This window comes from Anolis carolinensis, chromosome 1, assembly GCF_035594765.1.
Source record: "Anolis carolinensis isolate JA03-04 chromosome 1, rAnoCar3.1.pri, whole genome shotgun sequence".
Taxonomy (NCBI): Eukaryota; Metazoa; Chordata; class Lepidosauria; order Squamata; family Dactyloidae; genus Anolis; species Anolis carolinensis.
Genome location: NC_085841.1, coordinates 38,460,467 through 38,488,201, shown reverse-complemented (window position 1 = coordinate 38,488,201; position 27,735 = coordinate 38,460,467). Strand labels below are relative to the sequence as shown.

The 27,735-nt window shown below is 38.9% G+C and overlaps 1 protein-coding gene across 8 annotated transcripts in view; it reads right to left on the bottom strand.

Moving 5' to 3' along the window:
* dnah14 (dynein axonemal heavy chain 14) overlaps nucleotides 1–27,735 on the bottom strand; it is a 362,578-nt gene that overhangs the window by 9,297 nt on the left and 325,546 nt on the right. For 7 of the 8 annotated variants that reach the window (XM_062972594.1, XM_062972581.1, XM_062972598.1 and 4 more), the window contains 13 exons: nucleotides 27,199–27,320; nucleotides 25,303–25,547; nucleotides 23,242–23,946; nucleotides 19,354–19,563; nucleotides 13,636–13,733; nucleotides 12,385–12,541; nucleotides 10,440–10,650; nucleotides 10,074–10,176; nucleotides 8,882–9,109; nucleotides 7,501–7,698; nucleotides 6,326–6,522; nucleotides 1,611–1,792; nucleotides 106–302 (listed from right to left, as the gene is read on the bottom strand). In XM_062972594.1, coding sequence (XP_062828664.1) covers nucleotides 106–302; nucleotides 1,611–1,792; nucleotides 6,326–6,522; nucleotides 7,501–7,698; nucleotides 8,882–9,109; nucleotides 10,074–10,176; nucleotides 10,440–10,650; nucleotides 12,385–12,541; nucleotides 13,636–13,733; nucleotides 19,354–19,563; nucleotides 23,242–23,946; nucleotides 25,303–25,547; nucleotides 27,199–27,320 — 2,853 coding nt within the window. The remainder of the gene's footprint in view (nucleotides 1–105; nucleotides 303–1,610; nucleotides 1,793–6,325; nucleotides 6,523–7,500; nucleotides 7,699–8,881; nucleotides 9,110–10,073; nucleotides 10,177–10,439; nucleotides 10,651–12,384; nucleotides 12,542–13,635; nucleotides 13,734–19,353; nucleotides 19,564–23,241; nucleotides 23,947–25,302; nucleotides 25,548–27,198; nucleotides 27,321–27,735) is intronic. The other variant, XM_062972591.1, reaches the window with a different exon arrangement.

Sequence of the window (27,735 nt, the reverse complement as noted above, 5' to 3'; positions counted from 1 at the left end):
TTGGTTTTGAAGTGCAACAATAAATTCTTATCAACCAGCTTCAGAAGAGAGAACATAAGCATATTTTGTATTATTCAAAATTCAAGCAAATAACCATTCACTTACCTGCCACTGTTCAGGCACTTTGGCTTTTAGTATTGAATTATAAAGCTCCTCGAGTCCTGAGGTGAAAATTATATCACCTCTTATACCTTGCTGAAGTGTATGTAAGGATTGAATAATTATGGCTAGTAAATTATTATACTGATCTATCTCCTGTTGCAAGACAGTTAGAAAGGTTGAGCTGGTAAAAGAATCAGGACCTACAGGGAAACAAACAAACAAAAAAAACCATAGGAGGCCCTCTAGACCAGCAGTTCTCCAAGTGTGCTCCACGGAGGCCTTGGGGCTCTGCAAAGCATATTGAGGAGCTCTGCGATTCCCTCCTCCCCCTCCCTCCCCCTCCAAGTTTTCCCTCCTCTTTCCTGCGCCTCCCTCTCCCCCCACCTCTCTTGCACTTTAAAGCCTTTTCCCCTTGGTCCCCTTGCTGTCAAAGGTCTCCCCCCTCCCTGCCTCCCTCACCACCCAGGTCCTTTCCTCCTCGCCTTCCTTGCTTCCAAAATCCCATTTCCCTCCCACTGCTCAGGGGGTGCCTTGATTGTGTTTTTCTTGCATGGCAGAAGGAAATTGAACTGGATGGCCCCTGGTGTTCCTGCTATTATTGTTACTGTTGTTGTTACTACTACTACTACTACTACTACTACTACAAAGGCTGGGTGACCATCCTTTGCTTGTGCATTTACTACATGACAGAAAGGGGTTGAACTGGATGGCCCCTGGAGTTACACCTATTACTATTATTACAAAGGCTTTCCATTTGTCTGCCACTGGCCTGGCCTGTGGGTCAAATTTTAAAACACAATGTGTCAAAAAGTTTTCCCATGCCTGATATATACACATTATATATAATATAATATATAATATATAAAACATTTCTCCACAAGAAAGCTTTGCTTCAAAAAGGGCTCCACGTGTGAAAAGGTTTGTGAACCCCTGCTCTAGACTGTTAAGCAGAGCTGATTCTACTGTTGCATAAACACAGAAGGCTGCATCAAAGTGGAGAGCTGGACAATTACTCAAGGGCAGTAAACTGCCAGCTGTTTAATGTATCATTGCATTTACCTGAAGGGGAGACAATGGCTGGAATTTTGATGTGTGTTATACATGTGTAAGGTCCCCTATCTAAACAGACTGACATTTTTGTCTGATGCATAACATCTGCAGTCTAGCCAAGACTACAAAAGCAGAGTTGCTTTTGATTATTGAGTCATCTATTGTGCATTGATTCCAAATACATGGGCAAATGGCGTCAACAACATGTCTTTGTTTACCTTGGGAGCAGTAGATACCGTATTCTTAGGTTTTTAGCTCTGAGTTATTCTAGTGATGGCACAAACCACCAATTATATTGCCACACTCATATCCTCAGTGCCAAAACTTAGCATAAATCTGCTAGTAAGAATTTTTCTATATATAATGGAATAATCTAACACTCTGGAAAGCTTTATCATTTATTTTATTCTACTGCCAATGACATTTATTCCAGCTTGAAATTATGTGAGCCCTCTTACCTTCTGCAGTTTTCACAAATGTAGCCCAAACTGTACTCAGCTTGAAGCTTCTAAATGTAATTTTCTCTTTGGCTTTGCCTTCAGTTTCAGGTGCTTGTCCAACATCCTCTACAATTAGTGGTAATTTAATTAAAATGTCTGATGCTATTTCCAGTATTATTTCATCCTGGCTTCTTCCACCACTATAACAGGGTAGGACAGAAACAAACATTGCTAGGATTATGATTGCAAATTTACAAGTTTAATAAACTTTTTCGTAGCTTGTTGTCCTCTATTATTAAAGAAAGATCCCTAGTCCTGCAGGAACCTGTGATGTAAATAAATTAAATTTACTCAAGTCCTGAGCAGGGTTGGCGATGAAAGCATGATTTGTAAAGGTCTCTCAATCAAAGGATCATCATAAATTAAAGTCAACTCTTTTACCAGCTCAACTTTGAATGTGATTTTCCTGCTTTTTGACAGCGGGTTGGACTAGATGGCCCATGAGGTCCCTTCCATTTCTATGATTGTATTATTCTAACTCGAAAGCAGTTAGTAATAACTGTGCCCCCTCCCAGTCATTTCTTGGGTTTCTCAAAGAATCCCATTGCTTCTACTATTGGCCCAATACATTTTATTGATTAGCCCATCGGCTGTATCAAAACATTTAAAACATTTAACAAACACATTTAGCACACAAATAGAGCATACAATTTACATTACAATCAAAGTTAAAATTTATGCAAAATTTTTGGCAGAGAGATTGAAAAGATTTCTAAACTCATGGATAGGGGAAGATCAGAATGGATTTTTAACAAATAGAAACATAAAAGACAACTTAAGAATTGTACTGAACACAATAGAATACTATGAAATTACTCATCAAAAAGAAATGGGATTATTATTGTTGGGCGCCAAAAAAGCCTTCGATAACCTAAATTGGAGTTTTTTAAAATTATTATTTCAGGAGTTAGATTTAGGCTTTTGTTTTCAAAACGCAGTGAACGCCATCTACGAAGACCAGAAAGCGAGTATCATCATTAATGGATGTAATACGGAACAATTCATGATCAACAAAGGTACCAGACAAGGGTGTCCGCTATCACCGTTAATATTAATCTTCTCCATTGAAATTTTACTAAGAAGGATTAGAGCAGATAAAGAATTAAAAGGCATAAAGATTGATAAACAAGAATGTAATGTGAGGGCATACGCCGATGATATCATATGTATAATCGAAAATCCCAGAGAAAATATATCAAATTGGCTTATGGAAATAGAGGAATTCGGCCGGCTAGCTGGATTTAAAATTAACAAGAAAAAGATGACAATTTTAACCAAAAATATGACGATGAAGAATCAAAAAGAACTACAGAAAATTTCTGGCCTGAGCACTGCTTCCAAAATAAAATACCTCAGGATTACGATAACTACAAAGAACAATCAACTATTGGAGAATAATTATATCGAAACATGGAAAGAAATAAGGAAGGACCTGGAAAATTGGAAAATTTTGAACCTGTCACTAATGGGTCATATTGCCTCTATGAAAATGAATGTCCTGCCAAGACTATTATATATTTTCCAAAATATCCCCATAATCCGCAACATGACACTCTTCAAACCATAGAATAGAGACTTGATGAAATATATTTGGAATGGGAAAAAAACGAGAATTAAATACCTAACCATGATTACTCCAAAGAATAAAGGATGATTCGATCTGCCAGACCTCAAAACATATTTTGAAGCGTGTGCCCTAGAATGGGTAAAAGACTGGGCAAAATTAGATAAGAGGAAGATCTTAACATTGGAGGGATTTAATCTAAGAAGAGGATGGCATGCGTACTTATGGTATGGAAAGACAGCCATAGAGAAAAACTTCGGCAACCATTTCATCCGGTCATCTTTCCTTAAAGTCTGGACAAAATACAAGAACTACTTTTACACAAAAACTCCACTGTGGCTTTCCCCACTGGAAGCCAACCAAAGAAGGATAATTGGATGAAAAGATTGGCCAATATATAAGGAAATCCTGACAAAAAAGAATAATGAGAAAGGACTGTATATAAGAAAATATGAAGAACTCTCTCAAAAATACAAGCATATCTCTTGGCTTCAATATATGCAAATTAAAGAGGCCTTTGCAATGGACAAAAAAAGAGGATTCGAAAATACCCAGAATTGCTGGGAGAAATTATTAACATCGGAAAGAAAGAACATAACAAAACTATATAATAAATTAATTGAATGGGAAACTGAAAAAGAAGAAATAACAAATTCAGTGGTACTCTGGGCCAGAAATAGTGGAAGACCTATAAAATTGATAGAATGGGAAACAATTTGGACCAAAAAATTAAAGTACACGTATGCCACGGATTTAAAAGAAAATAGTTTAAAAATGATACACAGGTAGTATCTAACACCAGAAAAACTGGGAATAATGTATAACGACAAAGATAAAAAATGTTGGAAATGCAAAGAACAAACTGGGTCTTACTTCCACATGTGGTGGAGCTGCAAAAGAACCTCAAAATATTGGTAAATGGTTCATGAAGAATCCAATTTTTTTAAAAAAATAAACTTACAATTGAAACCAGAATGCTATTTATTAGGGATAACTGATATGCAAGTAATGAAACAAACAAACAAACAAAAACAAGCTCTTTACCTACCTATTCCTGAATGGGAACTTTGGATAGAGAAAATAATCGATATTAAAATTCTGGATAGACTGACATACTTGCTGAAAAGAAATACCGGCAAACCAATCAACAAGACGGACTGGACATGCTTTGAGGAATATTTGAGGTGAGAATATTAAGGAAGATAGCCAAAAGAGAACGAAGAGGAGAGTATTATTGAATTACTAACTAGCACCAATATTGAAATCTCTCCTCCTCAGATACAAAGACTATGGACTCCAGAAGGAAGCAGAACAGAAGCCGAAACAAATTCCCCCTATTTTTTTTTGCTTTTCTAGCTCTTTCTTTCACTTCTTTTTCTCTTCTCTCCCGCCCCCCATCCCCCCACTCTCCCTACAACATCCCAGACTCCCCTCACTTCCCTCTACCCCTTCCCTCTTCCCCCCTCTCTTCCTACCCTAATCTACCCATTTTATATATTTTTATAAAACACTTTTCAATAAACATTTTTTTAAAAAAAAAACCAAAGTTAAAATAAGCTAGTTGTTAACAAGGTCAAGATCCTGCTCCAGATCAAATATCTGCATCACCCCTACAGCTTACCCCAATTGACTCCAAAAATGCAGATGATTTGTCTTCAAAATTATACCTTTGCTTTATTCTAATGTGTAAACCGCCCTGAGTCCCTTTTGGGAGCTAGAGCTGTATATAAATAAAGTTTTGTTGTTTGTTGTTGTTTGTCAGTACATTCCCAATGCCTGCAACCTGGCCACTCCTGCTTTTCACCATTTGTGTGGGTCTCATTATTTGAGTTCAGCTGAAAAAATAGTTCAGCAGTGCATTGAATCTTGGTATATTGAGACAGTGATAGCTAAATGAAAAGGATAATGGAATAAAATAACATGATAAAAGTAAAAAACAAACAAATAAACACACACACACAACAGATTTCATAGAATCATAGAATCATAGAATAGTAGAGTTGGAAGAGACCTCATGGGCCATCTAGTCCAAACCCCCGCTAAGAAGCAGGAAATCGCATTCAAAGTACCCCCGACAGATGGCTATCCAGCCTCTGCTTAAAAGCTTCCAAAGAAGGAGCCTCCACCACAGTCTGGGGGAGAGAGTTCCACTGCCGAACAGCCCTCACAGTGAGGAAGTTCTTCCTGATGTTCAGGTGAAATCTCCTTTCCTGTAGTTTGAAGCCATTGTTCTGTGTCCTAGTCTGCAGGGCAGCAGAAAACAATCTTGCTCCCTCCTCCCTATGACTTCCCCTCACGTATTTGTACATGGCTATCATGTCTCCTCTCAGCCTTCTCTTCTGCAGGCTAAACATGCCCAGCTCTTTAAGCCTCTCTTCATAGGGCTTGTTCTCCAGACCCTTAATCATTTTAGTCGCCCTCCTCTGGACGCTTTCCAGCTTGTCAACATCTCCCTTCAACTGCGGTGCCCAAAATTGGACACAGTATTCCAGGTGTGGCCTGACCAAGGCAGAATAGAGGGGGAGCATGACTTCCCTGGATCTAGACGCGATTCCCCTATTGATGCAGGCCAAAATCCCATTGGCTTTTTTAGCTGCCGCATCACATTGTAGGCTCATGTTTAACTTTCAGTGGAGAAGCTTAATGGAAAAGGATGATGGAGGAAGACAGATGGCCAAAGAAATGAATTGTAAAATTCGGGACTTCCACATAGCTAAGACTGTGCATATGTATCTACCTTGTCTACTCTAAGAATCCAAACTGGAAGAAAATATCACTTCTAAACAGGCGACTGAAGGCTGAGTAAACTCAGTGGGCATGAAATGATGACTGTTTGGGGTGGTGGGGAGGAAATGGTGGGGGAGGTAAAACAGAAAGGTGTGGCTGGAGCCCTGAATAGAAGCACTCCACAATATAACAATGTTGTTGTATGGTCCCACTTGGCAATTTCACTGCTCTTTCCATACAAAGATGTAATCTAGAAAAGCTAGAAAATTAGGAGATTGATTTAGAGGATGCTGATAAAGAATGAAATTAGTGGCCTTTGATCATGCTTAGTCATCTGGAACATGACCATATCTAAAACTAGAAAAAAAGCCAGAACAGTCACCTAATAATAGTGTCTGTGCTGATTGCTGGCTGGGTAGTGATAATTGACTCAACAAAAAACTGTGCTTGAGATTTTAAGTATGCTTTTTCAGCGCATTGATGCATTCCAAAGAGTTCTGGAGAATCAGCCTCTGGTAGAGATCGTAGATAGGCTCGGCAGTCTTTTAAAGTATCTGTTTGAGATATAGGTCGATACACCTGCAAAATAATTGATGAAGACTTTATTTTCAACATACACAACTGTAAAGTGATGCTCAATCTATCAACTTCTTTAAAGCTTGCTTAAGGCCCTTCCACACAGCCATATAACAAAGAATATCAAGGCAGATAATCCACAATATCTGCTTTGAATTGGATTATCTGAATCCACACTGCCATATATTACAGTTCAATGTGGATTTTATACAGCTGCGTGGAAAGGACCTTAGGTTATCTCAATACCTGTAACCTCTTTCTGGCTTCTAATTGCAGAATACTTCAAGTTCATTAGAGGAAACTTGAAACTGAACTGCAGTTCATGATAGATTAGAAATCATCTTCAACAATATATGTCTGCTCATAAAACTAGCTAGGAGCTTGAAGGATCTGAAGATGATTGATAGATAAAACATTTGTTTACTGTTTTGGGTCTGTGAAATATCATAGGTAAAATGTCTATATTTGTTTTGGGTAGGTATTCTAGAACTGTACCCAACCTCTTTTCTTACTTCTTGCATGGTATAACTGTCTTTCCCCAACCCCAGAGATGGATATTCTAGTAAAAAGTATGGAGCAGGGTTTGGCTGTGTCTGTATAAAGATATCCTCCAGAACTTCCAAGGTGTTTTCCTGAGGCTCCAGAAGTTGATATTGTAATTGTGTGCCCAACAATGTGTGTCCTGCATACATTAAGAAAACTAACCAACCCAATATATAGATACAGATGGCTGGAAGATATCTTAGAGGTAATTTAATCCTAGCACACACTTGAATCCTAGTCCAGAAGTGAAGAACAATAGTTTTTGTCCTGCCCTCCAGAGCAAAAAAGAATGTATTTCCTTCTTTTCTGTAAAAGTTCTCAAGATACTAGTAAATTGCTATCTTGTTTTCCTTTGCTTTTTTACTCACAAAAATAAACATATCAATCTTTACCCGCTATATATTTAAGTAATTGTGTTGTAAAAATTGCTTCTCCTACCCAGTCCACAGAATAAGCAAAATCTTCTTGCAGCACAGATGGGTTGTAAAAATTGTCCAAAACACTAAGCAAGCACCGACGGTCCCAGTGATCAGTTACACGGCCCCCATATGCCACTTCTCCAGTCAAATAGCTCAGTGCTGCCCAAGGAATTTCCTTTTGGTTTTCTAGAAGCAACTCCAGCATGTGGATGGAAATCTTGGGAAGAAAAAGTCATGAGAATTCTCCTCCCACCTCAACTCTTTTGTGTATAAGTCACAGGCTACAATCCCCCAAACCATGTAACTAGCTCATTATGCCCAAAAGAATACTGGATTTGTGTCTCTTGGACAGCAGGGTGTCAAACAGGCACCTCCACTCATCATCACCTGAGTTCACCCTCAAGAAAGATTGGAGCCACTCTAAAACAGTGTCCCCAAACTCCAACCCAGAAAGGCGACCCAGAATGATGCTATGGCTGATGGTATTGAAAGGTACTGTGAGGTCCAGCGGGACAAACATGAAAACACTCTCCTGTCCAATTTTCTGTTTAAGTCCCATAGTCAGGGTTGAGATAATTCATTTCCTCCAGGAGTCCGTGAAGCTGTGAGGCTAACACACACCTCATTATTTTGTCTCAAAAGGGGGATATTAGAGACTAGTCAATAGTTCTCCAGTCTGGTAGGATCCAAGGAGGATTTTCTCAATAATGGACAACTGGAACCCTACCTTGCTGTACTGAAGCCTTTATTATTTCCCTTACCTAATCCAACAGTTCCCTTGGATTGCTTTCAGCAGCCAGAAAGGGCATGGTTCCAGTGGCCAAGTAACTGGTTCACATCCTTAGATTGCACAAATTGAAACATCCAATAGCAATGAACATGCAGAGGTCAGGCTCATATCCACCTGTATCAACTACATTATCTAACTCAGATGAAGGTTATTCTGGTTGTAGAGTGGAATGAAAGGGAAAGGAAAGGAACAGATACCATAACCATCCCCAATTACTGTTGTATCTGTTGCCAGGCATAGTTTGAAAAGGTGCATTGCTAGATATAGTTTGAATCTAGTTGGATCCAATGTGTGCCTCCTATCAATGGAAGGGCATGTTTCATCAGTAAATTCAGCAAATATTACCTCTCCGACTCTTCTATAGAGCCCAGCAAACCCTTTTCCACTGTTGAAACATGTATGATTATCTTTGCCAGTTCTCTATGTGTCTCCCTGCCTGTCCACTTGCTCTAAACTGGTTTGTTGGGCCCTATCGAAGAGTTGAAGAGATTATCCTGAGGCTGCAGAGGTGGGAGAATAAGCAAATATTGCCGTTCTCTTATTTCTGCCAGCAAGAGCATTCATTGCTCCCTTGGTTATGAGATGTATTCTATTCAACTATTTCACATACCTCCAGATCTGAAGAATTAAATTCATATGGAATATTCCAGCCCAAAGCTCCATACTTCTTTCTCTCATGAACTACAGCATTGAAGAAACATAGACTAAAGAGTAGTGTTTTCCATGATGGTCCACAGGAAGTCTTATTGAATACGGCTTCTGTTACCAATTCAGTACCACCCAGTCCAAATGTCTGAAGCAATGTTCCCTTCAGTCCTTGGGGAGACTCTATAACTATCTTTAGAAAATAAGCAGACAATTCATGGCTGAAACAAGACTTCAACAGAATATATACTGAATTATATGATACTTCATGAACTTAATTAAAATGGAACGTTCTTCTGTTTCAAAGTAAAAACATTTCTTTTAGATACCCATAGGCCTTAATGCAGTTTAAAAGCCTCAGACTTTTTATTCTGCATTTTCTTGGGGGAAAAACAGCTTTTTTACACATGTGCACCAAATCAGAATGGAATGTGCACCGAATCAGGATGTATGTATATGTACGAGTAGGAAATGAGCACAGTTCACGGTGGAGGGGCTATAAAGGGGTTTTACCTTGCCATCTGCATTTCTTTACTTCAATTTATGCATATATGGGGTCATACATATTTGAACATCTACCACTAAAAAGTAAAAGAGGGGCAGAGATATACACAGTGACACAGGTGAAGTATATATGGCACATGAGGGCATAAGAAAAGAATTAAAAAAAACCATAATGGAAAAAGGAACAACAAAGATGATGAAACATTGTGATTTTTGTCAAATTGAAATAAATCTATTTTTGGAATAGTTTTAACAGTTTAACTTAAAAAATACTTTAATTGTATGACATCCTAAGATCTCATAACACAGGGCAGGATAGAAATATTTTAATAAATAAACAAACAGCAAATATTTGTATAGCTATGGCAAGAGAACATTCTAGTTGAAGTGGCTGTGTTAATAGATGATGAAGAATTTATGTTTGCAGCCATCCCCTCTGAATACACACAAAATTGAAGATGGGGGTGGCTTCCACCAAAAAGCTCAGTTTCTGAATATTTCTAAATATGTTTTTGCATAGACAGAAATCTCAAATGGGTGATACACAAATAGCACAATGTTTTTCTCTTACCTTATGAGCAGATTGTTTAAAATGATTTACCCTAAAATATTTGACTTATTCTTCTGGGTGTGGGGATTATTTGAAGACTTACCTTCAAGCCCTTTCTCAAGATGTATGTAGGAAAGGAAGTATCTGGTATTGAACTTAACCACAGTCTAAAATTTGGGTCTATATTTCTGTATGCTTGGCTCAACCTGTGGATTAAACATGTTTTATAACAACATTATCATAAAAAGATGTTATATTTAATTAAGAATTATTTTGTTCAAAATTACTAAACATAATATAAGAGCAAATGTATCCTACCACCTTATAACTTGTACAATGGCCATGATAGTTTTCAGAGATTGTGATATCCCATCCTCCTCTCAAGTATAAACAACTCATCTCCTATGTGGTTCTGTTTCATTTTACCACCTGTAAAGGTACAACCCTAAGAAACTGAAATAGGACTTACGAATCAACAATTGTGCAGAGTCTAGGCATAAATGAAGCAGCAAGATGACAATTCTGAAGGAATGTCCACTGTCCCTCCAGTATCTGTGATTTGTATATCAATTCTTCAGCTTTGCTTCCTTGACCACGTCCCAGAGAGATCATTTTCACATGTTGTGTATTTCCTTTTATTTCCTGGGCAAGGCGCAGGAGGACAGCTGCAATATCTACTCCTGTGTAATATGTGTAATAGCTCCTGTTTATATCTACTTTCAGAAACTATATAGAAATATACTAATATAAAATATATTAATAAATGATTTGGACATAATATTTTAATTAATAACGTTGCATTATAAAATGAGAAATTGTACTTACCGTGAAGGTTCATTCTGGGATGGCAGGAGGAGCCATTCATTGCAATTGGAGTGTGGAGGTAAAACCCAATTGTAATGGATTACTCCTCTTGACCATCCCAGGAATGAGCAGAAACTTAACATAATCTATATATCTATCTATATCTATATCTATAATAGAAGTCAGTGTTTGTTTGTTTGTATGTATATATGTATGTTTGTATGTGGGTATGTATGTGGCAGCTTTCTGATTAGCTCCCACTTTCACGGGCCACTGTGACTGCCAGGAATGATGGACCTGGCCCAAAATTGGCACACATAACCCCCATGATGCACTTTATCACCTGTGCCATTTGGGGGAGGAGGGACCATGGATGATGGGATTTGCAGTACTTTCAATCGCTTCAACTCCCACAGACCACTGTGACACCCACCAGTGACAGAACTAGACCAAACTTGGCACACAGAACCCCTGTGACCCCCTTTACGTCCTGCTGCAGTTTGGGGGAGGACGGGCCACGGATGATTGGACTTGCAGTATCTTCACTCACTTCCTGAGAGCACTGTGACGGCCACCAATGACTGATCAAAGCCAAACTTGGCACACAGACCTCGCATGACCTACTGTACATCCTGGTGCTGTTTGGAGGGGGATGGACCATGGACACTGGGACATATTGCATCTCTGTTCCAGGTTTGGTCCAGTTGTGTCATTCATGGGTGTTGCAATGGTCTGTGGGAGGTGAATCGGGTGAAGGTACTGCAAATCCCATCATCCTTGGTCAAACCCTCCCCCCCAAACTGCTGTAGCATGTAAAGTGTGTCATTTGGGATATGTGTGGCAAGTTTGGTTTAGTTCTGTAATTCTTGGCAGTTGCAGTGGTCTCAGGAAGTGAGTGAAGGTACTGCAAGTCCCATCATCCATGGTCCGTCGGCACCCAATCTGCACCAGGATCTAAAGGGAGTCATGGAGATTCTATCTGCCAAGTTTGGTCCAGATTTGTCACTGGTGGGCGTCGCGGTGATCTGTGGGAGTCGAAACGATTGAAAGTCCTGCAAATCCCATCATCCATTGTCCATTGTCCCCCAAACAGCACCAGGACATAGAATGGGTCATAGGGGTTATGTGTGGCAAGTTTGGTCCAGGTCTGTCCTTCCTGGAGGTCACAGTGGCCTGCGGAAGTGGCGGCCAATCAGAAAGCTCCCACATACCCGCATACCCACAAACATACATACATACATACAAACACTGACTTTTATAATATATAGATATAGATATAGATACTGTATAGATATAGGTTTTTCACAACCTGGTTTGATGTTTATGTCTTAAGATGTGACCTGAATAAAACTAGTATTGTAATCAGATTGAAATTTGTGAAATACCTAAGTGTGGCATGACATTTTAACTGACTTGCAAATTCAGCATCTAGAAATATAATAAAAATAGCTGCAACTGAAAAATGTTTTTCATTGTAAGCCTTTTTTTAAAAAAACTTTCTCATCTTTTATTTGTTTTGCTGGATTGAAGCCTTTTTACATGCAGAGTCAGGAAGACATAAATTCAAAAATATGTCTCCTTTATATGTACTATATCAATACAGTACTTACCATGAGCATGAATCAGAATTAGAGGAGTAGTAGAATCAGATTCTTCATATATTGCTTTGAAATCAATTCCTCCAGTCCAAAGATATTTGGACCCCATTTTCTCAGTTATAAATGCTCGTACTGCACTGTTTAAGCTTTCTAATCGAAGAACTTTTATCTAGAAAAAAAATTAAGAGAAGATTAAACTGGAAACAGAGAGTCTAGTGGTACCTTGAAGGTTACATCAGATCCTAGCCTTCTTTATTCAAATAATAATAATAATAATAATAATAATAATAATAATAATAATAATAATAAGTTTATTTATATCCTGCCTCCATCTCCCCCGAAGGGCACTCGGGGCGTCTTACAGCAAAATTAAAATAAGGCGATGATAAAATATGAAACATCAAAGGACAACAACAAAAACCAATAATAAAATATACACAATAGGCAAAAAACACAACACAGAATTAAAACATCAAATTAAAAACAATGAGGCTGCAATAGTGGATAAGCAAGGTGCACATTATGAGTAACAAACACAGACAAAATGGAGGTACAAAGCTGCACTTGTATTAAAACAGGCCCAAGTAATTTATTTCATATATAGAACGAGTGAGGTTTGGATTCACATATCTTCAGTTTAACCAGGTGGCAATTTGGATTATGCTCTATGTTGCATACCTTGGTCAGACAGCTCATGAGGAAAGGTGGGTCATTGACCTATCCTAGAGCATATGCCAACAAGATAGTCTCAACAATGCATTTCACTAAATGTGAAATGATACTGGACACCCACATTTATAGCATCCAAAGCAAAGCAAAAACCTGATATAGTAGGCCAAAATGCATCATTGAAGGAATGTATTTATGTAGTATCATCATCTGGTTGGATCCAGGTCTACTTTATGTTGATGAAGATGTCTCCACTCAACTTTTGGGATTCCTCTTTATGACAGGTCATTGCAAAGGGGCCCCTTGAATCTATTTGGCACTTTCAGGGGACTGGGAAAACATTTATTTTTGCAGCCCAATAAATTCAACTGCATTCCACATGGTGCTTTTCATAGTAATACAAATCAACTAAAATGCTTTGAAACAGATGAGATTATGAAGAGGTTTAAAATTCCTTGGGAAACAATGTTGAAGCCCTTGATAGAATACAGCATTTTGTTGTATTATCCACAAATTCTTAGTGATGAAGCTGCAAATTAATCTTGACCAAAAATAGCCTGTATATGAACATTAACATTTTAAAAAAATACTTACCAAGATAAGTCTTTCAAATGAAGAAAGCTTATCCCAAGGAAAAATTAAAGGTGCATTACCTTGATCTTCTCTTAGTATTTTCAGCTGGAGCTCTGAAACTTATTTAAATAAAAATTACAACTTTACTGAAAGACTGAAACAAATTAAACCATCATGCCATTCAAATATTGCAACCAATCTCTTTATGTATATACTTCAATAAATTTCTTCTCAAAGTAAATTCAGCAACTCTATTGCCATTGTATGAAAGTCTTCAAAAATCATACAATTTTCAAAAGCTATCTGTATATCTTGGGACTTATTCAGCAGAAAATTGACATGTAGTGAAAACATACTAAAAGCAGTCTTTTCTGCACTGAAAACAGTATTTTCAACATAGAAACATCAATTTCTGCATGGGAATTGATGTTTTCTGCACAGAAATAGCTCTCTTATATGAAAATCAACCATGTGCAAATTTTACAAATCCTTATTGCAGCAGTTACATTGCAGCAAATAGCATTTTCTGTGCAGGAATGAACCTTTTTGTATTAAAGGTTAAGAGCCATTCAGAAATAATGCCTTCCACCATTAACAAAGATAGAAAAGTGCACTTTTTAAATTTAAAAGTTGTTATTGAATGAATTAATGACATGCAAAATATAAAAAGGAAAACTAAACATAATCAAGTACGCATAATACAGACATGCCATTTTGTGCACTTTTGAATGCTTGAAATCTGATCTTTCTCCCGCGCATGTACTGAGTTTTACGTAATTCTGATAGATGGCGGAGCTGTAGCAAACTGTTAAAATGACATCTTTTGTAAACTCCCATTACAAGCAATGAGTTGTAATTGAATTGTTAGTTCATAAAAATGAAAATGCAGTGAACATCCATAAAAGTTTGTGTACAGTGTATGGGACTTGCCCAGTTGATAGGAGCACTGTTGGGTGGTGGGCAAAAAGTATCTGGAAGTGCAGAAACCAAGTTCCATGTCTAGACATATGCTGGACACAAGGCTGGCCCTAGGTAATTTTCAAGTGTAAGCAAGCAATATTTTTGCCCCCCCCCCCAAACCAATCACTGAAAAATAAAAGATAGAAGGTAGAGGTGAATAGAATATGTGTGTGTGTGTAACATATATATATATATACAGCAGAGTCTCCCTTATCCAACATAAACGGGCTGGCAGAACGTTGGATAAGCGAAAATTTTGGAAAATAAGGAGGGGTTAAGGAAAAGTCTATTAAACATAAAATTACACTATGGTTTTGCAAAATAAGCATCAAAACATGTTTTACAAGAAATCAACAGAAAAAGCATTTCGATGTTATGTAGTAATTACTGTATTTACCGTATATACTCGAAGATAAGCCGAGTTTTTCAGCCCTTAATTATGAGCTGAAAAAGCCTCCCCCGGCTTATATTCGGGTCAAGGTCAAGCCAGCCTGGAGGCCACAGTATGTTTCCTTTTCCAAAACCTCCCTTCTTTGATTCTCCTCCCAGGCTGATTATCTTATTTTTTTTGAGAGAGACAGAGACAAGAAGCGAATGTTTTCAAAAGCGAAAGGAGAATGTGAAACCCTTGCAAGCCAGATTGCATGGGTAGAAGGGGAAGGAAAAAGGATATTCTTGCAAATTTGCACGATTCATTACTATTACTATTATTACTATTACTACTACTACTATTATTGCAAGAACATTTGAGTCCAAAGGGAGGGAAGGAGGGAAAAGAGAGCAACAGAAGGTGTGTATTTTTTTTTTATTCCCAAGGAAACAAAAATGAGGTGGGTTTTTTTGGGAGGGGGAGAGAAGTTTTAAAAAGCCTTTTCTGGCTACTTTTAGAGTTTGAAAAAGGGAGAAAGAAAAGAGGTGGGAAAGGGCAGGAGAAAAGAGGACAAAGTTGTTTTTAGGGGGGCTTTGCTTGCATTTCTTCGTTGGGTAAATGCATGCCCCAAAGCTTCTAAATATTTATATAGATGTTCCCCCTACAAATACATTAATATATGAATTTTCCCCTCATATGTTTACAGGTCTTTGCAAATCCTATGTAAATATAGATAACTAGAGATTTCCATGTACCTGTATATCTGTTCCTATATGTATACATTAATTTTATATATGAATTTTATATGAATTTTACCATCACATGTTTGCAAGTCCAGAGGGAAAATGCTCATAAATCGGGCTTGGAAATATTGCAGGAGGAAAATGCACGTAGAGAGAGGATTTGCAAAGATTTCAGGGGGAAATACACATGTGAAATTAGTATATATAATGATAGATCTACAATAACTTTATAATAATCATTATCATCATCAACAACAGCTTCATTTGTACCCTGCCCTATCTATCTCCCCCTGGGGACTCAGGCCAGCTTCCAACATAGTAACAGGCAAACATATAATGCCTACATAAACAATGCAGAGCTAGAGAGAGTCCCAAGGGGGAGCTAGATAGGGCAGGGTACGAATGAAGCTGTTGTTGTTGATGATGATGATTATTGTAAAGTTATTGTTGCTTTTCCACTTATAGAGTTAGTTTACTGTTTTTCTTTGAAATACAGTAAATATTCAAAACATTTAACCCACTGATGTCTCAATTAATGTAATTTTATTGGTATCTAATTTTATTTTTGAAATTTACCCGTGGCTGCTGCATTTTCAACCCTCGGCTTATACTCGAGTCAATAAGTTTTCCCAGTTTTTTGTGGTAAAATTAGGTGCCTCGGCTTATATTCGGGTCGGCTTATACTTGAGTATATACGGTATGAATTTAGCACCAAAATATCGCAATATATTGAAAACATTGACTACAAAAACATTAGCTACTAAAACATTGACTACAAATAAAGACAGAATTGCATAAAATTAACTTCCAGTAACAGCATTTTCAGAAATTAAATCCGTAAAAAGTTTAGTCCTTACTACCTAGAGAAACAGCTGTGGATCTGGATGGGAGGCAGACTGCGTTGGATAAACCAGAATGTTGGCTAAGTGAATGTTGGATAAGTGAGACTCTACTGTACACACACACACACACACACATATGGCACATATGGTCCCTGCATGTGTTTGTATGTGTGTGTGTATATATCTTATATAAACATACACATACACACAATGTGGAGAAAATGTGGCAAGGTAGATAGATACGTAGGGAGCCACGGCAGAGGAACCTTCCCGGGAGCAAGGCCTAATAATAATAATAATAATAATAATAATAATAATAATAATAATAATAAAACAAAGGATTTCCCCAGGCAGGAAGCAGCCAAGCTTTGAAGCAGAAAGGCTAATCAAGGTGGACAATTGAAACATTCACACCTGCCTCCAACAGACAAGAGTTCTTTCTTTCTAACACCCTGGATCTTCCGCAGATATATAAACCCCACTTGACTAGTTCCCAAGTTCTGAGGATGCCTGCCATATATGTGGGCGAAACGTCAGGAGAGAAGGCTTTTGGGACATGGGCCATACATCCTGGCAAATTCACAGCAACCCAGTGATCCCGGTCTCACACCACTTTAACTGCCATGGCCCAATGCTCAATTAACTCCTGGGAGTTGTAGTTTGCTGAGACATTAGCATTCTTTAGCAGAGAAAACGAAAGATCTTGCAAAGCTACAGCTCCATGATTCCATAGCATTGAGTCATTAAAGTGGTATCAAACTGTATTAATCTTACAGTACAGATGCATCCACAGACTAGGGACCATTTTGTGCCATGATTCACAGCAACGTTCATGTTCTTTGATCTTGTTATAACTTTCTCTTCACATAATGCTGGGATTATTGCAGCTTGACACCACTTGAACTGCCGCAGCTCTAGGCTGTGGAATCCCGGGAGTTATAGTTTTACCGTCAAGAAGATTACTCTTAGGTTTAATCGGAATGTCTTTTCCTGTGGATTGAAACCATGAAATGCAATCTGACACTTCAACTACCATGGCTCTAGGCTATGGAATCATGGGATTCATAGTTCGGTGAGGCACCAGTCTAGAAAAGGGTAAAAGACCTTGTAAAACTACAACTCCCAGGAACACAAAGCATTGAGCCATGGCAGTTAAAGCTCTGTTGGGCTGCATTATATATACTTTATAGAGGCCTGGGCAACTCTAGCCCTCCAGGTGTTAGAAATTGTGGGAGTTAAAGTCCAAAACACCTGAAGGGCCAGAGATGCCACCTTCCCTTTCCTGCTACAGCACACAAAAGGCACTGCAGACTAATTCAGGCAGAGAAATCAGCCATAGCAGAGCACCTGATGAACCAACCTGGACACAGAATATTACTGGAGAAGATAGACATGCTGGACTACTCTGACCACCATCATGTCAGGATACCAGAGAAACCACTGAAAACTACAAGAAGCACGTGGACAATTGCAACAGAAAGAAGGAAACCATGAAAATGAACACAATCTGGCTCCCGGTATTAAAAAAACTCTTAAATCAGGACAGTAAATAAAGAACAACACTCTGAAACAGGGAAAATCCAGACAAGAAACAATCAGGGCCAGCTAACACTTCCCAATCAAGGATGCCCCCAGGGAGGAAGCAACCAGGCTTTGAAGCTGCAAGGCCATTACATGCTAATCAAGGTGGCCAATGGCAAAATCCACACCTGTCTCCAGCAGACAAGAGTTCTTCCTTTCTCCCACCCTGGACATCATTCCACAGATATGTAAACCTCACATGCATCAATATCAACAAACCTCACAACTTCTGAGGATGCCTGCCATAGGTGTGGGTTAATCGTCAGGAAAGAAAGCTTCTGGAACATGGCCAGGCAGCCTGGAAAACTCGCAACAACCCAGCCTCAGGCCCTTTCCTTTCCCCCTTCAGCTGCCAAGTTGGCCCAGGCCTGCCCTGGAGACACACCTGGTGAAATGCTGGGGACGGGGACGGGCTCCTACATGCCTCGTCTTAGCGGGTACCCGAGGAGGCTCATGGCGGGGCTGCAGGCCCGCTCGACCTGCCAGACCTGCGCACGTCTGAGGCATTCCTTCCAGGCGCAAAAGGCGTGCCGGGTGTTGCGGGCGGAGTCCAGGAAGGGCACAGGTGGGGTGGCGGGCCCGGGGGCCTGGCCTCAGGTCATGTCCAGGGCCACAAGAGTGAGAAGGCTGCGAGAGAGGAGGCCAAGAGAGGGGGCTGAGAGAGAGGGGCGAGAGAGAGGGCCACGAGAGAGCCGCGAGAGAGGGCCGTGAGAAAGAGGGCCGAGAGAGAAGGGGCGAGAGAGAAGGGAGAGAGAGAGAGGGCCAAGAGAGAGAGAGAGGGCCAAGAGAGAGAGAAGGGTGAGAAAGAGGGCCATGAGAGAGGGCTGAGAGAGAGGGCCGCGAGAGGAGGGCCTTGGCCCAGGGCTGCCGGGGCAGGAGAGTGTCCCTACAACACGCCCTGGGTTTCCCTTGCTTGGACCTTTGCTGGAGGGAGGAAATTCTTCCTCCGGCAAAGGCCCGGGACTTCGAGAAACCAGGGGCATGTTGTGGGGACACTCTCCTGCCCCGGCAGCCTGCCGGTGGTGCCCTCTATTGGATCGCGCCTTCCGCAATTGCCTACTTTGCGTAGCGCTTGAGCCAACCCTGGCTGGACATCCAGCCACAGTCAGAACTCGAGACATGTTGAACTGCATGGATGACATTGTTTCTGAGTCTTTTTACCATACAGAGAAGTGAAAAGCATGCAAGACTCTCACAAACAATATCATGAATGTAGGTTTTATTATCATATTTTAGCACTTACCTTGCTGTAATGGCACTGGTCTATAAGGTGTACTAATCAAGTAATATAAGTTCTGACTGTTCAGAAAAGCTCTCCATTGCTGAGAATTTGATGAGAGGGATTCACATAATAGGCTGAATGCTGGCATGTGGGTACTCATGTACTGACATTCTTTCCACATAATTTCAGTAATCCAGTGAGGAGGAGGAGATGTCGTAAATGCGTATGAACCTAGCCAAACCATAATATTATGGATTTAATGGCACATATTTGCTTTTTTAGGTTTTTACCCAGAGAACAGATATAACAATCTGATATTTAGTCTGATCATTACTTAGATATTCTCTCTGCTGAGCCACCCCCACCCCAATGATTTTGGCTAATATAGTACATGAACATGCTATATCCATTTCCATTTTGAATTAATTCAGTTAAACTAAACAGATACTTAGAAAACCATCTGCTCCACTCTTATCATTATACAAATCCCGTGTAATTCTTGGCAATTGCTGCAATCCTAACCAAACTTACTAGGGGATAAGTCCTCATGAATACAGCAGTATTACTTCTCAGTGGAGATCCATCATGCACTGTTAAAACACCTCACAGATAGGAGACTTTGGGCATATCTATACTGACTATTTAAGACAGTTTCAAACTGGTATTGAAGAAAGTGCTTTCACCATGCAGATGATTATACAAGAAATCCTGTATAAACTAGTTTAAGATCCGGATAGTGGTAACACAAACCACAGAGCATTGATGCACATTAAGTGGGTTCTTTTATGCACTTTTGTGGGTTTTTATTGTTTGGCTGCTGCAGTTTGAAGCTAGTTTTGAAGTGTTTTAAATTTTAATGTAGATGAGTACTGAATCGCCCCCTAAGAAACTTCCAGAGCACAAGGGTATTCAGGATAAGTCTTTCTTGAGATCTGCAACAATCACAGATGAGAGAGAGAGAAAGAGGGAGGGAGGGTGAGCGGGTGGGGGGGGGGGAGAGAGAGAGAGAGAAAGGGAGGGAGAAAGAGAATGCCCTTCCATAGGAGACTAGGTTGCCCCTTCCTCCTGTCCTTTCACTGGCAAACAAAGGCATTTGTCCAACGCTCGGCTGCCAGATTAATAACGGGGGCAAGTTACAGGGAGAGATCCACTCCCTTGTTTAAGGAGCTCCACTGGCTGCCGTTCATCTTCCGGTCCCAATTCAAGGTGCAGACCATCATCTATAAAGCCCTAAACGGTTTGGGACCCACCTACCTCCGTGACCGTATCTCCCTCCATAGACCTGCCCGATCTTTATGATCATCCGGGGAGGCCCTTTTATCACCACTGTCTATATCCCAGGCCCGCCTTGTGAGTACAAGGGAGAGGGCCTTTTCTGCTGTGGCCCCCCGACTATGGAACTCACTGCCTACCGAAATCAGGCAAGCTCCCACTTTGTTAGCTTTTAGGAAAGACCTGAAAACATGGCTCTTCCGCTGTGCTTTCGGTGAGTAACTTCTGTTATATATTTCTGTGTTACTCCCCCCGAACATTTATCCTCTAAACTGCCCCACTCTCATATGTCCCTGTCCACATTGGAGTACCCCTCTGTCCCTCTCACTCCGGGTTTTATCTTTGTGTTCATGCGGCCTGCTCTTGTTTTACTGTTTCTTGATTTCTTGATGTGATGTCTATTATTATTTATTGTATTACTTTTAATTATGTTATGATATGCTGTTTTATATTTTATTATATTGTATTGCTTTGGGCATGGCCCCATGTTAGCCGCCCCGAGTCCCCGCTGGGGAGATGGTGGCGGGGTATAAATAAAGTTTTATTATTATTATTATTATTATTATTATTATTATTATTATTGTGTTGTTGAAAGCTTTCATAGCCGGAATCACTGGGTTGCTGTGAGTTTTCCGGGCTGCATGGCCATGTTCCATAAACATTTTCTCCTGATGTTTCACCCACATCTATGGCAGGCATCCTCAGAGGTTGTGAGATATATAAACCCCACTAGCCTAGTTACCAATATATCTGTGGAAGGTCCAGGGTGGGAGAAAGAACTCTTGCCTGTTGGAGGCAAGCTGTGAATGTTGTAACTGGCCACCTTGATTAGCATTGAATGACCTTGTAGCTTCAAAGCCTGGCTGCTTTCTGCTTGGGGGAATCCTTTGTTGGGAGGTGTCAGCTGGCACTGATTGATTAATGTCTGGAATTCTTCTGTTTTCCGAATGTTGTTATTCACTGTCCTGATTTTAGAGATTTTTTTAATACTAGTAGCCATATTTTGTTCATTTTCGTAGAAATCCTCAAGTATATTGACAATTTCAATGGAAAGGAGGAAACCATGAAAATGAACAAAATCTGGCTACCAATATTTTAAAAACTCTAAAATCGGTACAGTGACTAAAGAACAACATCCAGAAATAGAGGAACTCCAGAGATAAGTCAATCAGGGGCAGCTAACACCTCCCAACAAAGGATTCTCCCAGGCAGTAAACAGCCAGACCTTGAAACTGAAAGGCTAATTAATGCTAATCAAAATGATTAATTGCAACATTCACACTTGCTGTTGCACCCCAAGGCAGCGCGAGCACTTGAAAACCAGACAGGAGCCAATATAACACACAAGCCATTTATTGAAGCAGAGTAATAATAAATAAATAAATAAATAAATAAATAAAATATCTATGCGGAATTAAGGCAGAAAGTCAGAGTAAGAAATAGTTCTTAATATATAGTCAGTTGTAGTTCAGAATGAGTTCAGAAATGTCCAAGTTGTAATCCACAAATGAAAACTCGATAGTTTCCTCCAAGAAATCAAAGTTTGTCCATGAAACAATAGCAGGAACACAGCGCTGCAAATCTGCAAACTCCAAATCCACTCGAAAAGTCCCATAGCAGGAGCAAGAAAGCAAGGTAAACAAGGCAGAGTCAATCTCGATTCAGGTACAAGGAAAACTTGGTACAAGGCGAGGTATACTCGGGAGTCGTGGCACAGCGCGGCTTGCCTAGAACTGGGAACTCGGCACGGATTCAGGAGACAAGGCAAGGAGCTGGAAACTGGAACCTCTTCCGAGGAAAGGCAAAGTTGACAGCGCAATGAGAATACAGTGAGGGGCACTTTTAAAGAATCCCAAGTCTGCAAAATTAAGGAGTACAGGACCCACAAAACTTCCCATGGGAAAGTTAGCCATTATCCAACTTGAAAGCTAACCTTTGACTCCGTCTCACTCCCTCTCTCCTGCTCCTATCTTTTGTAACAAATTCCTTCTGATTAAAAGTCTCATCTTCACCCAGGTCAACACCATCTGGTGTAGGTAACAATGAGGAGACGTCAGAATGTTCGCCAATTAGCAGTTCTTCTGGCATAACCATATCAGTCAGCTGCAAGGTCAAGGGGCCCCGATCTGGGGCAGAAATGTCTGCAAAATCCACAGCATCATCTGTTTCCAACTCCATCTCTTGATGGAATACAGGCCATGATGGCTGAGCTACAACACTTGCCTCAAACAGACAAGGGTTCTTTCTCCCACCCTGGACCTTCCACAGATATATACTGTAAACCTCACTAGCCTAGTTTCCAATATACCTCACAACCTCTGAGGATGTCTGCCATAGATGTGGGTGAAACATCAGGAGAAAATGTTTATGGAACATGACCATACAGCCTGGAAAACTCACAGCAACCCATTTTATTTATCTTTTAAAACTTGTGTTAGTTTTTAAAAGTATGCCTTTTTAAAAAAACGTGTTTTATAGCCATTGTATTAGTAATTGTTTAAATGACATTAATAATTAATAGTTTAAATGAAATTATTTGTAACTTTTAAATATATAAAATGTCTATTATTTGCAATGTTCTTCCAATGCAGAATAAAACTATTTTAACATAAAATATTCAAAAAATTAATTTTTTACCAATATTCCCTGTGTCTTGTGTGTCCATAATATTTGCCATCATGCTAGAGTGCAGGAAGAAGTTCCACTCATTTTCTTGTATAAATCCAAGATTGTTATTAAACTGATTTTCCTCACTATTATTTTTCATAATTGCTGTGCACAGTAGAAAAGAAAAGCACAACTGATTTTCACTGAACAGAGCTGATGACACTGTCTGCAGGATAAGGAATAAAAATTCAATATACTTTAGAAAGGTAAAGTTGCATTGTCCATAATAAATAATTTGTCTAACAGATTCACCAACCTTATAAACATTACTTGTTAACTTCTCAATTATATCATTAACATGTCTTTTTAAACAATCAGTCTCACTTTCTTCACAGTCTTTGGTGACTCTCTGCCTTCTTAAGATTAGACTTCTGGAACTTGCTGAAGAACTCGTAGAAACCTCACTTTTTTGTTTGGCTACATCATCTATGGAATCTGAAAACATCTTACAAAACCATTCCAGTGAGAACTGATACATATAGTTGATATGAAAAAGGTCCAGTACTACAAAGTAGAGCACTGCGCCACGATTTGCAATAGGAAGATAACCTTTACGGAGTGTTTCTATTGTGGCTTCTGTTGTTGCTGATGCTTCAACACGTTCAAAAATCTCTGTTGAGGTGATTTTCGTTTTCTGTAAATTATCAATGAGGTCTTGATCATCTAGAAGGTGACCTAAAATGTAAGGTTAATCTATATTTGTAACAGAGAATATCTGAAACACATTATAGTCTACATATCTGTTCTGCAGATATTAAATGTTACTTGCTAAGGAGATTCTGCCTCTGTGTGTGCCTTAAAGACACCTGTCAATTTATAGAGTTTTCTTAGGCAAGAAATACTCAAGAGATGGTTTTGCTAGTTCTTGGTATTTTTATAGTACTTTTATAAACGTCAGTCTAGAAGTTCTTAATAATGACCACTTAAGTAATAACTCATTCAGGAAGCTTGCTGATAACCAGTTCAATTTGCACAAAACTGCAATTATGTTTCTAAACTTAAAGACATTGAACAACTTTCTTGCCAGGAACACATAACTTCTAAATACACATAACCTCTCTCTTTCTCGCATTTAACTTCAATAGCCATATAATATTAAGACACTAAGAAATGTCTGCTTGACTTCCTTTGGATTATTGGTTGAAAAAGAGAGGGAGAAATGACATACTTGAAGTACTGAATTATTCACAGGGGTTTGCATGCAATATCCAAGCAGGTTCATATGGGAGATTTTAATTGCTATTTATTTATTTCCAATATTTCTATCCCGCCCTTCTCACCCAAAGGGACTCAGGGCGGCGTACAATTGGCAACAATTGGATGCCGACACATCATTAAAAACAACAACATATAAAAATGTATTACAACCAATTAAATACAGTATAAAATATAAAACATAAAACATGTGCTTAAAATCCGTTCGTCCAATATCCTCCTACTTTATCCATATAACAGTCTGGGTCGTCTTTGTCGTTTATTCGTTAAAAGCCTGGGCGCATAGCCATGTTTTTAAGGCTTTTCTAAAACTCAAAAGGGTTGGGGCTTGCCGTATATCTCTGGGGAGGCTGTTCCACAGCCGGGGAGCCACCACCGAGAAGACCCTGTCCCTCGTTCCCATCAGCCGCGCTTGTGAGGCAGGCGGGACCAAGAGTAGGGCCTCACCAGATGACCTTACATAAGCTCCCTGGGCTAAAATATGTGAATATGAGGGTAGGGCAGAGTTTATGACTACTTACTATTGCTATGGGAATTATCTACCCTCAGATCAATGTTTTAGTCTTGTGACAGAGATTAGACTTAAAGCTTCATACATTAGAATGGATTTGGATCCATGTTTCTACCATACTAATATACTATTATATTAGTATATTAATATAGTGTACATTGCATACTATACAGAAAACATCCATGTATAAAAATAAACATTATACATGCAATTTCATGAAAATAATAATTCCATTAGGAGCCATTTAATATCCATCTTGTATTTTGTTTATTGTTACCTAAGCATTTGTATACATTTTTATTTACCATCTGTTTTTTGCAGTAGTCGAAGTGATTTTTGTTCAAGTTCACGAAGTGTCACTAGATCAGTGGAAATACTTTCTAGTAATTCCCAACGTTTTTGTTCCAGTTCAGGTTTTTCCTTAATTACGACAGCAGACAAAAGTTGATCTTGCAAAGCTTGGAATGTTACAGTGAAATTTATCATGGTGACAGCATTACATATTGCTGGTAAAAAATGGGGGTTGGCTTTTTGTGTTGTCATGCATAACCTGAGGATCAAAAAGGAGATTCTTGATACAATATATCAATATGCATTTTCCAAGTGGAAGTTTATTTCTTATTATAGCTCGCATCCTTTGGATAAAAATGTGATACACTGATGGATAAAAGAAAAAAGTGCTCTACATGAAAATGTGATTTCTCAAATATAAATGTTGCAAGACATTCCTGGATGCCAAAACAAACCAATAATTGCTCATAAAAGATCCAGAAATTTAAGAGATCTTATAATCCATTCAGAATAGAACTCTCCTACTACATCCCATAAACTTACCATTAAGGGTCACACTAGCTGTGGACACTGTAACTGTTGTCAGCAATCACTTAAGGGCAAAATATACGCTCATCCAACACTTAACATTAATATCACATTGCAACATTTGACAACATGTTCTACTGATGATGTAGTTTACCTAATACAATGCCCCTGTAAACTGTTATATATTGGAATGACCACCAGACTCCTTAAAACTAGGAGAAACGAACATTGTTCACGCATAAGGAATGGGTCCACTGACTCTTCACTATATATACATTTTAATGAAAAAGCCCATGCGTACCATAGCTTTAAATTTTGCGCTTTGGAAAAAGTATTGCCCAGACCTAATGCAGATGTGAAAAAACTTCTTCTACAAAGAGAATCTTTTTGGATTTTCAAACTACAAACACTATTTCCTCAAGGGCTAAATGATAGAATTGAATACACCTGTTTTCTGTAACATGTAACCTTACTTAAGAAGCATCCTGGAAATCTTTCATTTGCTCATTATAGGTTGGTTAGGTTTTTCCCTGACGTTAAGTCCAGTCATGTCTGACTCTGGGGGTTGGTGCTCATCTCCATTTCTAAGCCAAAAAGCCGGCGTTGTCCGTAGACACCTCCAAGGTCATGTGGCCAGCATGACTGCATGGAGCACCGTTACCTTCCCGCCGGAGCGATACCTATTGATCTACTCACATTGGCATGTTTTAGAACTGCTTGGTTGGCTCATTCTAGAACTCCAATTAAAACAGAGCCAGAGCTACTAATAAGAATGTAAGTAGAGAAGCATGTTTTTTAACCATTTTTTTGAAACTTTTCCTTAGCAATGTTAATATGGGAGTCTCATATATCTATTGTGTATGTTATTTTTACTCCTTTATCTAGAATACTAAGCACAATAAAATTAATACAGACACAACACCTGAGGAAGTGATAACGAAACAAGGGGAACAACCCGGGAGACCTTGTTGTGTACCAGTTCTTGGCGTTGCGAATCAAACGAAGAATTCCTTTGAACATATAAACTGTTATTTTGGAGACTGAATGTCTTTACTACAAGTGAAATTGGCCCAAGATTCCATGCAACTCCAGAAATAATATGGACTTGATTGTCTCTTCATGTCTGTTATTTACTCCTTAAATAGTATACTTTGTTAGATTATAACATGGAAATTGTACCTTTGTTTATGATATCTTGAAAGCACTTTTGTTATATGCAATATAGTTTGAAGCGAATTACTGTAATATAGAGTTGTAGAAACCTGATTTGTATTACATTTCTTGTGAGTCTTAAAAGAGTGTATTTTTGTTCTGTGTTATTACACATTTTTGTTCTGTGTTATTATAGATATTTGTGCATTATCTGTAGTAAGAGCACTTACCTAAAGTTTTTGTTTAACTCAATTTCTGAATCACCTATTCTGATGAAATCTTGTCCTCCTTTATTAAAGATCTCTTTTTTTAAGATTGATTTCATACTTGAATCCAGTGTTTCAGTTAGATCCTAACAAATATAAAACCATGGTCAATACTGCAGTTACACTGGACATTATCCCACCCAAAGAGAGGCAGTTCCAGTAGTGTTTGTTTGACTAAAGTTTCTAAGGAAAAGTACTTTCTGCTTCTGTATATTTCCTGCTTTACTCTATTACTAATAGGAAATCTGATAATTATGGATGATCTCTTCAATGTCTCATTAAACTAAAAAAAGGCAAAGAGAAAGGAAACTTAACTGCCCCTTTGAATAAAATGTAAAATTAAAATAAACATCATTTATGCATTTCTAGCACACAAGTGGCCAATCCTCAGTTGTGACAAAATCATACAAGGGCCAAATAAATTATTTTCAGAATAGCCACAATTTTTGGAAGCATCAAGTAAATAAAAAATGCCTTAAAGTGCTGGAACCCTTGAATTTC